The sequence below is a fragment of the Octopus sinensis genome, linkage group LG6 (assembly GCF_006345805.1).
Source record: "Octopus sinensis linkage group LG6, ASM634580v1, whole genome shotgun sequence".
NCBI lineage: Eukaryota > Metazoa > Mollusca > Cephalopoda > Octopoda > Octopodidae > Octopus > Octopus sinensis.
In genome coordinates this window covers 37795808-37810839 of record NC_043002.1, presented here as the reverse complement: position 1 = coordinate 37810839, position 15032 = coordinate 37795808, and the positions used below count along the sequence as shown (strand labels likewise).

The 15032-nt window shown below is 38.7% G+C and overlaps 1 protein-coding gene across 1 annotated transcript; it reads right to left on the bottom strand.

Annotated features, from left to right (window-relative positions):
- Positions 1-3431: 3431 nt before the first annotated feature.
- LOC115213217 (prostatic spermine-binding protein-like) lies at positions 3432-13488 on the bottom strand. Its single transcript, XM_036503507.1, has 3 exons — positions 13395-13488; positions 4665-5136; positions 3432-3468 (listed from the first exon to the last, which is right to left on the bottom strand). The coding sequence occupies exons 1-3, from the start codon at positions 13486-13488 to the stop codon at positions 3432-3434; spliced, it is 603 nt and encodes a 200-aa protein (XP_036359400.1).
- Positions 13489-15032: the final 1544 nt, after the last annotated feature.

Here is a 15032-nt window from a genome sequence, read left to right as displayed (position 1 = left end):
TATATATATATATATATATATATATATATATATACACATATACATATATGTATTTATTCATATTTGTATACATACGCGTGTATCTATGTAGATATAACCGAATAAAGAAAAGAGATACGAGAAAAATTTAAAGCGTGATAAAGTGAAAAACGTAGGTTTGTTTTACTTCTAGCTAACATTCGATTGAATTATATTTAAGCTTTTAAATTCGAAAATTATTTTATTAATAGAATGATTTTATTGAATGCCATTATGACAAGGATGGACAATTGAATGATTATGTTTATTTCAAAAATATTTCAACAGAAAGATTCATTTTCTCTTCTTTACTTTCGTTTTGAATTTGTACTTCGTGAAGACCATAGAATTAGTCAGTTTCGGAGATATAAATAAAATATTGGAATGGAATTCTTCTAACGTAAGAAAGAAAGGGTTGGTTGAGAAAACGGTCGATATTTCTTTGGAATCGTATTTTACAGTTAGAATTCGGTCATTTGAAATCTAAATAGTAGGAGCAAGTTTTCAATAACCAGTTAATTTACAAAGCTCACATATTACAAATAGTAAGCACGCGCTTCTACAATACAAGTCATCGTCTACGTGGTCCCTCACCTGCTAGACATAGCAAACTAATCTCCCTCAAATACTGCTTATCTCTTTAAGCGAAGTATTATATATTTTTCATGAAAATAAAAACAAAAGACTTTGATCAAGGTTGTAAGAAATTTGACAATAGCTCTGTTCGATAAGGGCTAGCGTGAATCTTAATCACAAAAACAATAATACCAACAGTGTGCAATGCTGAATACATATGTCTTTCAAACTATCGAAAATAAATCGTAACTGCAGCATCCAGTTTTCGCTTTCTTAAATATTGAAATATGTATTCATCAAATTTCAATTGCATTCAATGTATTGAAGAGGGCTGAGTTGATCCAATTTGTCATCTATTTTCATAAGCAGCACGAAGATATTGCAAAGGTTTCTTTTATTCAACTAACGTTACATGTTGTGTAATAGAAACCCCATTAAAGGCTTTGATCATTGTATAGCATGCAATAGTATATGCAGTGTTCCTGTAGCTGAATAAGCTGCAACTTAATGAATGCAATTACGCAACTCTTGTTCTGAATTAATGTTATCATCTGTACCTATATTGTGATTTGTATGCATTCACAGTCACTACATGACGGAGTTTGTGAATATCGATTGTTACAAACATACATACATATATATATATACATGCATGCACACACACACACACACACACACACACACACACATATATATATATATATTATATATATATATATATATATATGTATATACATATGCATATATGTACATATATATTGCATATATAAACGGCGGTGCATCAGCATGGCCGCAGCTCTGAGCTGAAACAATATATATATATATATATATATATATATATATAATATATATATATATATATATATACACGTTATATATTCGTTTTGCAAGATACTTGATGTGAAATCGTGTATTGAAACAGATGTTGTTATATTTGGGGACGGTCATGTTGCCAGTTTAGCCAATAAAAACACATACACTATATATTTGGTGTTAATTTGCTTCAGCTTATTTTATATTTTTATATTAATCTTATCTCCGCCAGAGTTCTTTCGTCACACTTCTGTGACCTCATCAGTGGTCCTTTGCTTTCTTCTTTCTTATCTTATTTCACACAAATAAGAAAGAAGAAAGCAAAGGACTACTGATGAGGTCACAGAAGTAAAATGAAAGCTCACGGCTTATTTTGCTGGGTATGATGGAGAGTGTCAGCTGTCCATCATAGTCAGTAGACTAAGGTGACACTCGTTTACTGATCATGCTTTAAGAATCCTACAAAGAATTCTTGTAGTTCTAAGCAATGCTGAATTTTGTAGAAGGTGTTCTACCATTATATTTGTAGCAATCATTTTTGAGTCATGCTGGTAGTTGAATACTAATACTTCCAAGGGTACCAATTGCTTTTGATACCACGTCTACACTCCTCATTGACCACAACCTTCATATTTCCCACTTCAAATCGTCACAGTTTTTTCATTTTTTCTTCTTTATCTTTGATCTTGTTGTTACCGGCACATGTTAAGTCGATTATCATAGATGTTCATTCTTTCTTTTCTTCCACCACAACAACGTCCGGTTTCCGATGTCTGGTCAGGTGATCGCATTGATTCAAGGCATCCTGAAGAGTTTTGCAATTTTCATTCTCGGTGACTTCTTCTGTTGTATGATCATGCAACGTCTTTGCTCATTGTACGTCGTGATTTCCACAGAGCTCCCAACGGATCATTCTTACCACATCATCATATCGTCTTTTGTATTCGCGTTGTGCCAATTTCGGGTATTCACTAATGATGTGCCATACCATTTCACCCCTCTTACCACACATTCTGCATTTGTCGCTGTCGGTAGTGTTGTCGATTCTGCACTTCAAATAGTCCTTAAAGATTGTTCTGGAGCTGCGCTTACAAGTGCTTCTGTCTCTATCTTCAGATAACTCCTCATCATCAATAAAAAACAATCTTTTGTATCTTGTGTTCGTATCTCTTCAAAACTGACTGTAAATTTTTTCTCTTTCCATGCTGTTATTACCATCATCATCATCATTATTATTGAGTGAGAGAGCAATGAATGCCATCAAAGTGACACTAGCGTAAAAATATACGAAGTCCAGTATACCCATCATGACTATCCGTCTGATAAGGTTACACCAGACACATCCATGCTAACCATGTGTACCAGACATTGTGATATCCTGTCAAGATAAACAGCGCATGACTTTGCAGGTGGGGCCCAGTTTGAATTTTCGTCAGGTCGAGTATCCCGCCCCACCCAAAATGTCCCTGAATAAGGGATTTTAAGGATGTTGAATAAAACACCTATGTTTCCAAAGGTGAATTATCCAAACCCCCAAAGAATTCCTCTCAGCGCATAGCTATGATGCTCCCCACTACTTCTGCTCCTTATCAGAGATGCACATATCGTCAGCCACCAAGGGACACGCTCAACTGGTTATGGTCAAACAACTGACAAGTAAATATGTAGTATTATTGAGCAGAATATTTGTTGTGGCCCATTTTCATACCGAGAGAAAACAATGTACATTATAACACTTGCAATCAGTTAATATCAGAAGACATGAGAGCCACGGTCTGTTACTGCATCAAGGCATTATTATTATTATTATCATTATTATTATTATTATTATTATTATTATTATTATTATTATTATTATTATTATTATTATTTATCATCATCATCATCATTACCATCATCATCACTATCAACATCATCATTATCGTCGTCGTCATCGTCTCATTTTGTCGCCTTTCCATTGAAAACTTGCTACTTAAAGAAAAACGGCAGGGAAAGATTCTCAGCGATTTATTCCTGCCATTTCCCTAATACAGAGTTCTGGCTTTATTCAAAGTGTGTATTCTAAAAGTAAATAAGGAATAATAACCATAATATTACATTATCCCACAATGTATCTATGTGATGAGTTTGCGCTTGTGTCTGTGTGTGTGTCTGTGTGAGTAGGTGTGTGATTATTAGTTGGGATAAAATTATTTGCAGAAGCCATTTAGCGTTATAGTTGAAAGCTTTGAACAATCCTTTGAAACCAAGAACTACTCGAAACGTAACACATATATATGTATCCAAATGAATCTTGATTTCATAGAACATATACACACGCGCGCCCATACAAATTTATGTTTGTGTGTGTGTTTGTGCGACTGTTTTAGAGATTATCGAAAAATATGTATTCTTGCTCGATATCGAAGACATAGCACATCTATTTACAGAGTTAAACCACTGCTAAAAATACAAATCGGAAAGCACTTAGACAATCGAAAGATAAAAAGAGCCTATATACAAGATAAGGAAATGAAAGAAAATACGAAAGAAGACTGTCTGTGTTTCTAAGAAATACTAAGTTTTGTAATCTTATAGTAAAGAATAATGGTGGAAGAATTATAACATGATATATATATATAATATATATATATATATTATATATATATATATATATATATATGAATATATATATTGTTATACGAAGTGGCCTATTTAAATATTATATTCGTTATATATATATATGTATTTATACATATGTATATATATATGTGTATATATAAATGTATGTATGTACACATCTATATTTATCTATGTATATATATATATATTTATCTATGTTTGCGTGAGTCTGTGCATGTGTGCGTCTGTCTGTCTGTCTGTTAGTACTTATGCATGCATTATGTATGTCTGTATGTATGCATGCGTGTTTGTATGTGTGTACGTATGTTTGTAGGGCCACAATATCTAGGTCGATAATGTATTATCGCATTTTTAATATTATAATATTCGAACGAAGAAAATATAATAATAAGAAAATAATTAAATTGAAATAAATAATCTTGCCAATAATGATTTTCTGGTTTTCTCCTTTCGTAACAAAAAGCCGAAGACATCGCAAATTCGGCCATTGTCAACCAATTAGAAGTCAACAAAGAGATGAAATATGTCGACTTGAAGTGCAATGAATTAGTGTTTTGTAAGATAGAACTGGATGGATTATAGAACAATGAAACAACAACACTGTAGTTTCTCGATTAACGAAATAAAAGACAGACTTTTCAGATGAAAAGTACGTTCCTTCGGTGTCAGTATCATTACCAATATCATCATTGATGTAGCCGTCGTCTTCGTCGTCAGTATTATCTTCGTAAACTTCATCAGCACCACCATCACCATCGTTGTTGTTTACGTTGTCGTCTTTGGCGTTGTCTTCGCCGCCGCCGCCGCCTACATCAACATCATCATTGTTGTTACCGACGGCGACGACAGCATCGTCATCGGCAGCTGAGGTGCCGTCGTCGTCGCTATCATCGTCGTCGTCGCCACCATTTTCTTCATCGTCTTTACCATCATCGTCATCGACATATTCGTCGTCTTGGCCGTAGTTGTCGTCAACGTCGTCCTCTTCATTATATTTATCATCAACACCATTGTCGTCATCATCAACATTATCAACATTTTTGCCGTCGTTATTAGCAGTACAACTGCCTCTCGTTCTTGTCGCTTTTGTTTTGTGTTGTGGTGACCCTTAATTTTTACTTCCGAGAATTTCTATCAACATAGAAACATGAAAACTGTCGGAAAAAAAAATTGATTATAACCGTTCCTCTTATCTAACACATACCAAAGACCCTCCTCCGGCTGACTTGCATTGAACAGATTTCCTTTTTTTTATTTTGATTACTATCCAAGAAATATTAAAGCCACCTATGTTTTAGTTTACCCCACCTCTGTTTGACAAAGGCTGTTAACTGAAGGATTTCCAAACTTGAGCATCTAGTGTTACATTGGTAAATGAATCTCATCAGTTTACAAGACAGCAATGTCTAATTTGTAAGATTACACTGCTATTACTTGCAAGGCAAGCGACCATATAGTAGTATTCTAATTGGTTCACATGTAGGTATATAGGGATTGCTATTGGTAATAGTTTCCTATTTAGGCACAGAATCAACAATTTTTAGGAAAAGTGGTAAGACGATGACATTGACCCTATAGTGTTGAAGGGAAAACTTGTTTAATTAACTCCGGCAGACGGAAAGCAAATTCGATTTCGGCGTTATTAGAACTCAGAGAGTAAAATGACAGAATGCTGCCACTCAATATGTTCAGCGACCAGGTGGCGAGCAGGCAGAATCGTTAGCACGCCGGGCGAAATGCGTAGCCGTACGAGGGGCGTTCAATAAGTAATGCCCCTGACCCACTTCCCATAGCAGTAGAGCAACGAAACTTAGCACAGTTATTAGTCTTGTTCTACATAGCAACCACCCAGAGTTACACACTACTCCCATCGTTTGTGGCAGCTATGGAGACCGTTTTTGTAGAAGACCCCAGCTTGGACCTCCAACCACGACTTGGCTTCAGAAATCAAGGCTGCATCATCTGGGAAACGCTTTCCTTTCAAAAACAACTTCCTGGCTGGGGAGAGGTGGAAATCAGAGGGTGCAAGGTCAGGAGAGTAGGGGGGATGGGGGAGGAGTTCTTAGCCGCACTCCTGTGCTTCTGATCTGGCGACACGTGAGTTGTGGACCGGAGCGTTGTCCTGCAGCAGGAGGATGCCATTGCTGATCTTGCCCCGCCTCTTGATTTTGATAGCTTCTCTTAATTTCCTCAAAAGTGAAGCATAATAGGCTCCTGTAATTGTGGTACCCTTTGCCAGGAAATCTGTCATCACTACTCCGTCCTGGTCCCAGAAGACTGTGAGCATGACCTTGCCAGCGGAGGGCTGCACCCTTGCCTTCTTTGGAGGAGGTGAGTCACGGTGCTTCCACTGCATTGACTGGGCTTTGGTCTCTGGATCATAGTGATGGACCCAGGTTTCATCCTGTGTAATCAGCCTTTTGAAAGTTTTGACCCATCTTCTTGGCACATCTCCAAATTCATCCTCGAGCACTCGACGCATTCTTGCTTCTGGAAAGGTGTGAGCAACCTGGGAATTCATCTGGCAGACACCTTTTGCATATGCAAATGGTCATGAATGATAGTTTCCACAGACCCGGTACTAATCTTGACCTCTTGGGCTATTTGGCGAATAGTTATGAGTCGATCTTCCAAAATGGCAGCCTCAACTTGACGGACAGATGCCTCATCAATGGCAGAAGGGGGTCGACCAGATCTGGGAGCTGTTTCCACAGAGTTCCGACCATATTTGAATTCACGATGCCAGCGTTTTACAGGGTCATATGACGGGACATCATCACCATAAGTTACTTTCATTTCATCAAAAGTCTCCCGTGGTGTGCGTCCTTTCAAATACAAAAACCGGATCACTGCTCGACACTCAACAGGCTTTATTTCACACTTGACTCAGTTCAAACACTTGTAAATCAGAAACCACAATTAGTTCAGAGTTGTAATTTGCCTCTTAATCTATATAGATATAAATAATTGCACATACAAAATGTCAGCTAGATCAAACAACAGCAAGTGGGTCAGGGGCATTACTTATTGAACGTCCCTCGTATTTCGTCTGCCGTTACGTCCTGAGTTCAAATTCCGCCGAGGTCGACTTTGCCTTTCATCCTTTCGGAGTCGATTAAATAAGTAGCAGTTACGCACTGGGGTCGATATAATCGACTTAATCCGTTTGTCTGTCCTTGTTTGTCCCCTCTGTGTTTAACCCCTTGTGGGTAGTAAAGAAATAGGTATTTCGTCTGTCGTTACGTTTTTGAGTTCAAATTCCGCCAAGGTCGACTTTGCCTTTCATCCTTACGGTGTCGATTAAATAAGTACCAGTTACGCACTGGGGTTGGTGTAATTGACTTTTCTCCTTTTTCCTTGTTTGTCCCCTCTATGTTTAGCCCCCTGAGGGCAATAAAGAAATAAGTTCAGCTACCAATTCATTGCCTTTATTGACAGTATTATTAATAACAATCCCAAAGCATCTACCCGGCAGAGTCGTTACCGCCCCGGAAAAAAAATGCCTGGAAGAATTTCTTCTGGTTCATTATGTTCCCCAAGATTCCAGACCTTATGCCTACAGTAAAAAGAAATAATGTCAATATTAGGAGTGGTTTAGACTGGTTGAAATGATTGAATTCACTACGTAAAGACTCGAGTGGATAAAAGAATTAGGTATCCATACTGAAAAAGAAAATTAGAAATACTCCTGTAGACGACAACGAGGAGTAGCTAAGCAAGCTCATGAAAAAGCCACTACATTGTCATGCTACATATAGTAGCAAAGATTTAATTCACGTCATACCATAATATCTAAAAAGAAGTAAACGACTAAATGTTACTGAATGTGTGTCGTTAGAATTGTAATCAATGACTCAGCCCTTCATTATTCAATAATTTGTAGGTGAGTACAGATATGCGTTTGCATCCTCAAACTGATTCTTTGAAGTTTGAAAATATTAGTGCTCATTTTCTCCTACGAAACTTCAAGCAAGGTTAAACTGAGTCAAGTTCCTACACACGCACGCGTGCATGTATATATATATATATATATATATATATATAATATATATATATATAATATATATATATATATATATCATTTTGATTACATACATACATACATAATACATACATACATATATATAATATATATATATATATATATATATATATATATATATATATATATGTATGTATGTATGTATGTAAAATCAAAATGAGGGTGAAAAATTGGATATTAATTTGATAACATCAATTTAACACCAGTGGTCTACCATATTAAAAAACTAAGGTTCAGTAAATTGTATTACATACATATGAGAGGAATGATCAAAGAGTGAATGCTAATTCGTCCTTTAATTTGGAGGTTTCCAAACAATATTTTTAATGTTGATTCTTCATATTTTGCTGGTAGTTTACAAGCGTAAATTTGCGAAGATATGAAAGTAACATTTGTCTATGATGTATGGTTAATTTATGGAAAGAAGTCCCAAAATCTCATCAATTCAGTTTAAAATGGAGAAGACTAATTGTTAAAATATATGAGATAATTTTAATTCTTGTAGACGATCGTTTCGTAGAGATATAAAAATAATGAAAATTCATGATTGAATTAGATTAAATGAATTAAATTAATCTAATTATATATATTGTACTCTTCAGTGCAGGAAGTTTTAAAATATTTTTCTTTCAATGTACTTGTGAAAGAATATAGCAGAAGAATTATATATATATATATATATATATATATATATATATATATATATATATATATATATAGTGGCTGCCCCCTCGTTATCGAGTATGGCCATTACACGAAGCTTAATCAATGTTGTTATCGTGCAATGCCTGTGCAAGAAGATTTTTTTAAAGTGAGGAAAGGCCGTGCTCTGAGTCAATCCCATTCACTAAGCAACAGCAGCCATAATCCGAAAAGAAGAACAAGTCAACATCTTCGGTAACCACTGAGCCGCAGGTTTTATGTCAGAGTCATCCCAGTTACCTGAGTTACCTTCTCCTAGAAGGATGCCCGAACAAAGGCTATATATATACAGAGGAGAAATAAATTAAAGGTAATTTAGGAAGTGACAGTATAAAATATCAACAAAGAAACTCAGTAACAAAAATTACTATACACGAAGTTCCTGGTTTTGATAGATTATCATAATCATTATTCAGGAAGGTAAATTGATCAAACCGTAATCATTCCTGCTTTATGAGAATAACATTTACAGGAAAGGACCTCCAGAGGGCCGACGATCTGAGAACGAAATATTGTGTGTAGTAATTTGTACGGAGCTATGTGTGTTTGATACAGTAAACATGGTGGGATGGAGAGAGGCAAATTGGATTCCAGCAGAGATGACATAAGCCCAATCAATTCGTAGGGGTAATGGCTGTCCACTACAGTAGCGATAAGAAAATATGGCTGTCCACAGCAGTAGCGGTAGAACAAGGAAAATAGTTTGGTATACATTGTTTGTTCGTCTTATATTAAACCTTGAGCAGAGCTGTTCTGACTACTGTCCAACATAAACGATAAGATCTGAATTTACAACTTAAACCTCGTTAGCCTTTCAGCCAACTAGAAACAGCAGCTAATATGCTTCACTTCGCAAATCATCACAAACTCAGAGGGATGCATTATATGATACATAACAATTTTACTACACTCCCATCTGTATAAACATCATTTCGGTAAAATTGATTGGAAAGCTTCTAGCAATAAATGCAGTATTAATTGCCTTACTAGTTTAAGTCATTATATCAATATTGTACAACATATCTTTCGAATCGTTGGTATTGTATACTTACGTTAGAAGAATAGGATCAGTTTTTGGAACTGAGGTGGATATTACTGTGTGTTATTAACTTGTCAATAAGGAAGATTTTATTCTTAGACTGCTTGATTAAGAATAATTTCATTGCATTACTGATCTCCTTAATCATGTTACGGGCATACGCTGACACCTGAATTTCATACTAAATTAATAAACCGGGATCAGATCATGATATTTCTCTACGTGCTGAAAGCATTGAAGAAAGGCTTGCGGCAACGGATCTGTCTTTATATACATGCGCATGTTCAGACTTATATACGTAAGTGCGTATAAGTAAAACTATATAAGTATGCACGAATACACACATATATGTGATATAAAAACATGTATATATATGCCTTCATATATATACGCATACACAAACACATACACACACATATACATACATATATATATATATACACTCACACACACACATATATATATACAAACATATATATATGCATACATACATATACATGTGAAACAGTTATAAAAGCATAAATGTAACTGTGTGTATATGTATACGCGAAATGGATGAATACGTTATTTCGATCGTATTGGTCTATAATCCACTATTCTAAAGCCTTTATTTATTCACAACCTTAGAATATGACTACCGCCATTTCACGAAGCCTAATATTCGCTAAACCTAATCATTGTATATATACTAACTTCTTGACGGGTCTTGTCGAGTATTTGCCTTCCTGAAACAACAGCCGCAACGTTGTAGAGAAATGAAGAAATCCATATATACTAGCCTAAGTTGACCCGCTCTACGCGCGGGTAGGAGTGTGGTTGTTACTTTCTGATAATAAAACTCTATGAATGCAGACAGATATTCAGAGAGAGGGGAAGGCGGTGGAGGAAAGAGGGACAGCGCTGGCGAAAGTAGCGGAGGAAAGATAGTAGTATCTGTCAAACGTTGTTATAGAGAGGAATTGATGAAAAGGGAGGAAACAGAGAGAGATGGAGGAAGACATACACATATGAGAAGGAGAGGAGACGTGTCAAAGCGTGCGTTTTTTGCCCTGGTAACAACACTTTTTAAGATAGGGATTTCTAAGCTAGCCCACACGCATCCTCACTCCATTTTACATGTCCCTGTAAATTTTGGAGTCAATCCGACGTGATCTAGTGGCCTTTAACCCGTTCCAATGTCAAAACCTGACAAACTAACATTTCGCATTTCAGATTTATATATATATATATATATATATATATATATATAATATATATATATATATATATAATATATATATATATAAACATGCATACATAAATATGTATGTATGTATATGTGTGTATGATGTATGTGTATGTATAAGCATACATATCCTAGGAGGTGACGGCACCAGGGAAGGCCAAAAGGATGAAGAAAACATCCAGGACCCAACAGAAGACAAAACCGAGAAACCTAGAACACAGGGAAACAATGACACATGTCCAGCTCCCAACACCACAACTAAAGACCAAATAGGTGCGATGACCGCAAGAAAAGAAAAACACCCTAAAATTGATGGGAAACAGGAGGTAAAAGGCAAGAAAATCAAAGCTAAAACAAACCCTGTCCAGAGAAAACATAAGGACCCCAGCAAGAACTATAAGGGCAAAGAAAGAAACATCTGCAAATTCTACCTGAAGGGGGACTGCTGGTACGGCGTCGAAGGTGCGAACTGTCGCTTTGCACATCAGAGGCCCTACCAAAACCGCACGGACGCGAGACAGGGGTCCCTTCCTTGGGGAGAACAAAAAGAAAAAGAAAAAGAAAAATATAAAAGAAGGAAAAAAAGCGCACTGACCACTCCTGAAAGACGATATGCGGATGTGGTGCGCGGTAACCCAACAAATGGCCAGCTTCACCCAGATGTGAGAGGGGCAGCAGCTGTTTTTGTGCATGGCACAAAAATTGTTCAGCAGCTGACCTGGCTACAAGCACAAAGCTGGAACTACCACCACATAAGGCCACCACCAACAGATGCAGGATGGCCACCACAAGCACCAACACCAACACACACACCACAAAAATATTTCTACAGAACGTAGGAGGGCTGCTGCGCGGAAACTGTAAAAGGAAAATCTCACTCCAGAGATACCTTGTGACATGCAATCAAGCTATATGCATGGCACTCACAGAAACGCATCTTGAACCCGATATAGGTGATGCAGAAATACACATGCCGCAATATGCAGTCATGCGCACAGATAGAAAAGGGAGGAACCATGGTGGAATTGCAATGTACATCCGAGATGACCTCACGCCACAGGTCCTGTTGTCATATTCATACTCAGTGTGTGAAACCCAAATTGTACACATAAGACAACTGAATATCGTCATATGCACTACATATCGCCCACCATATGCCCCAAATCACTCAGGCATGTTTGAAGACTGCCTAACAAAAGTAGAAGTCCTCACCAACCTTGAACAACACAACAGTGTATTCTTCATGGGTGACTTTAACTACCCCAATGTGGAATGGCCTGGGGGGCAGATGCTCTCAGGGATGACACACTCGGCTCGGCTCGGCTCGGCTCGAATTTAGGTTCGGGCTCTGGGGAGGCCATTCGATTACGTCAAAATTATGGTGATCAAATAATTCCATTACCTATTTTGATTTGTACACATGACTGTTGTCCTGCTGATAAATAGCCTCCAGAGGCATTTGGTGAGTCAAATATGGCACATTATCCTTTATTAGATTCATAAAACCTATACTATTTAGCTTTCCATCACCTTTAACTAGAGGGCCAACACCAAAGCTACTAAATGCCGCCCACACCATCACTCCCACGTCTTTTTCACGCATTTCGGATGGAATTCCTCGGTTGGGCGACGTCTGACATATGTTTTACCATCTCATCCAAATATTCAGAAGCGTAACTCGTCACTCCAAAGGTCCCTGCACCAATCTTCGGCTGTCCATTGAGCATTGCTTTTTGCGAAATTAAGACGTTTGAGTTGACTTTTTCTTATATTATTGGCTTTTTCCTAGCGATTCGTCTAAACGGTTGCGGACGGTTTATGGTGTAAAAATAACACCATTCTCGTTGGACAATTGTTTACAAATGTCAACGTCTATCAATATTCAGTTGCCTTCCGAAAGTGGGTGGATTCCACGGTCCAACTGCGCCATTGTTTTTCTTGGGGCGCCAGTCCTTTGCCGATCTATATATTGACCAGTCTCCGAAAATAACTTACACGCTTGCACGCTAGCCGTTTAATACTGCACTTTAGTAGTTTGCTGATGTTCGAAAAGGAAACTTTTTGCTGCTGGAATAACACGATTTTTGCTCTCTTGACTGGACTACGTTTCTAGCCCTATTTTCCTTCTTAGGTGGAAGGTGAAGAAATTCACCAATCCAGGGCCAGAGATAAAAATGCCTGTTATTAAACCTTTTATTCGCGTCTTCCGAATCACCTTTCTTGCAATTGCTACTACGATGAGAAAGCAATTCTTACCTTCTTTCGATAGGAAGTCCGGTGGGTCAATTTTTACTATTGACTCAGTCGATAACTGCACTCTTCCTGTACGAGACAATGGTTGTTCGGCATAAACCCACACATCTGAAACCACCGAACACTGAACAATAGCATGCGGGACGGTTTCCCTGACTCGCCCACATCTTGGACAGGTCGGTGGGTTAGAGCCACCATGATTGCGAGTTTGTCCCGGACAGGTAAGCTCCTCGGTAACATTGCCATCCTAAAGACGTCTGGAAGTTATCCAGTGTCTTCGGCCCGAATGTACGTTGGAACAGATTGGCCAGCTGATTATTGTCGAGACCTAGAGCTTCCCCAAGCTGAAGTCACATTTCGCCTCTATCAACCCTCTATAGAAGAATGTGGTAGAACCACTACCGCAGATGTTGCCCGAGAGATGGAATATCCGGGGAGCCTTACGACACTCAGTACACCATGTACCCAACTTCGATCTACGATAGAACCAGATCTCCAGTCCACCGAAGCAAGTGAACTTGGAAAACAACTGTTTCGCCAGCGGAGACCACACCCGATCATCATCCAGATGCCTCAACCTCAGCGCGTGTCTGCGCATCATCAGCCAAGGCATCCCTAACCCACCATTTAACGGTTGTTGGCAGCAAATAGAACGTCTCACAAGCGTATTCGAACCCTTCCACAAGAAGCGGAAGAGCTGTCTTTCCAGCTTGCTCAACTATGAATCAGGGCAGGGAACAACGGTTAGGCGGTAGGTGATGACCGATGCAATGAACACATTGGCCAGCTCCGCCCTCCCTGGCTCAATTTTCGCATCAATGGCTGAGGAAGCTAATACCCAGGCCGAACTGTGCCAGAACGGAGACCAGGTAATGATGGTCTACCCTATCAAAAGCCTTTGATTGGTCTAAATCGACCACTGGCCCTCCCTTGCAAGAATCATTATGAAACCCTTCTACAGTGTACTGTAGAAGATGGAGATTATCCTGAATGGTTCTACCGGGAAACGGCATATGCCTGTGCCTTCCCGATCAAGCCATCTTTTTGAGAACACTTTGGCCAAAATCTTCAACTCTGTGTTTAGCAGAGTGATGGACCGAAAATTATCAATGCAGTCCCCCCTTGTTCGGGTCCTTTCTGACAAGCCTCACTACTCCCCGGCGCACAGATCTGAGAATGAACCCATCCTGCTGCCAGTTCGCGTAGACATTCGCCAGCAGGTGCCCGAACAAGTCTGGCATACTTTTATACAGTTCATAGGGTAGACCATCCAGTTGCGGTGCCTTAACCCGCGTCGCGGTGCGTCATAGCCTCAATTACCTCCTCAGGCGCGATCGGCCCTTCACAACATTCCACTTCAAGCTCCGAGAGGCGCGACAGCCCGGCGAGGAAATCTGTTAGGTCCCTCTTACTGTCCGATTCGCTTCCCCACCCCGAAAATCTGGGCGAAGTGCTCCTGAAAGACCTCACGCATCTCCTTGAGCTCGTTTATCAATTTACCTCTTTGGTTCATCAAAGATCGAATTGTGACATCGTTTCCACGTTGGGGTCCCACCACTCGGCCCACCCTGCTGCCTTGATTCCTTCAAAACCCAATGTACTAATGCTGGCTCCAACAATGCAACCCATATGTTGGGCTTCAAGATGCTGGTTTAACACCAGTCTCTTGGCCATCACCTGAGCGGCAGAGCCAGATTCCATTGCTTTCTCCAAATCCTTAGCTAATGCTAATCCCTTCCTAG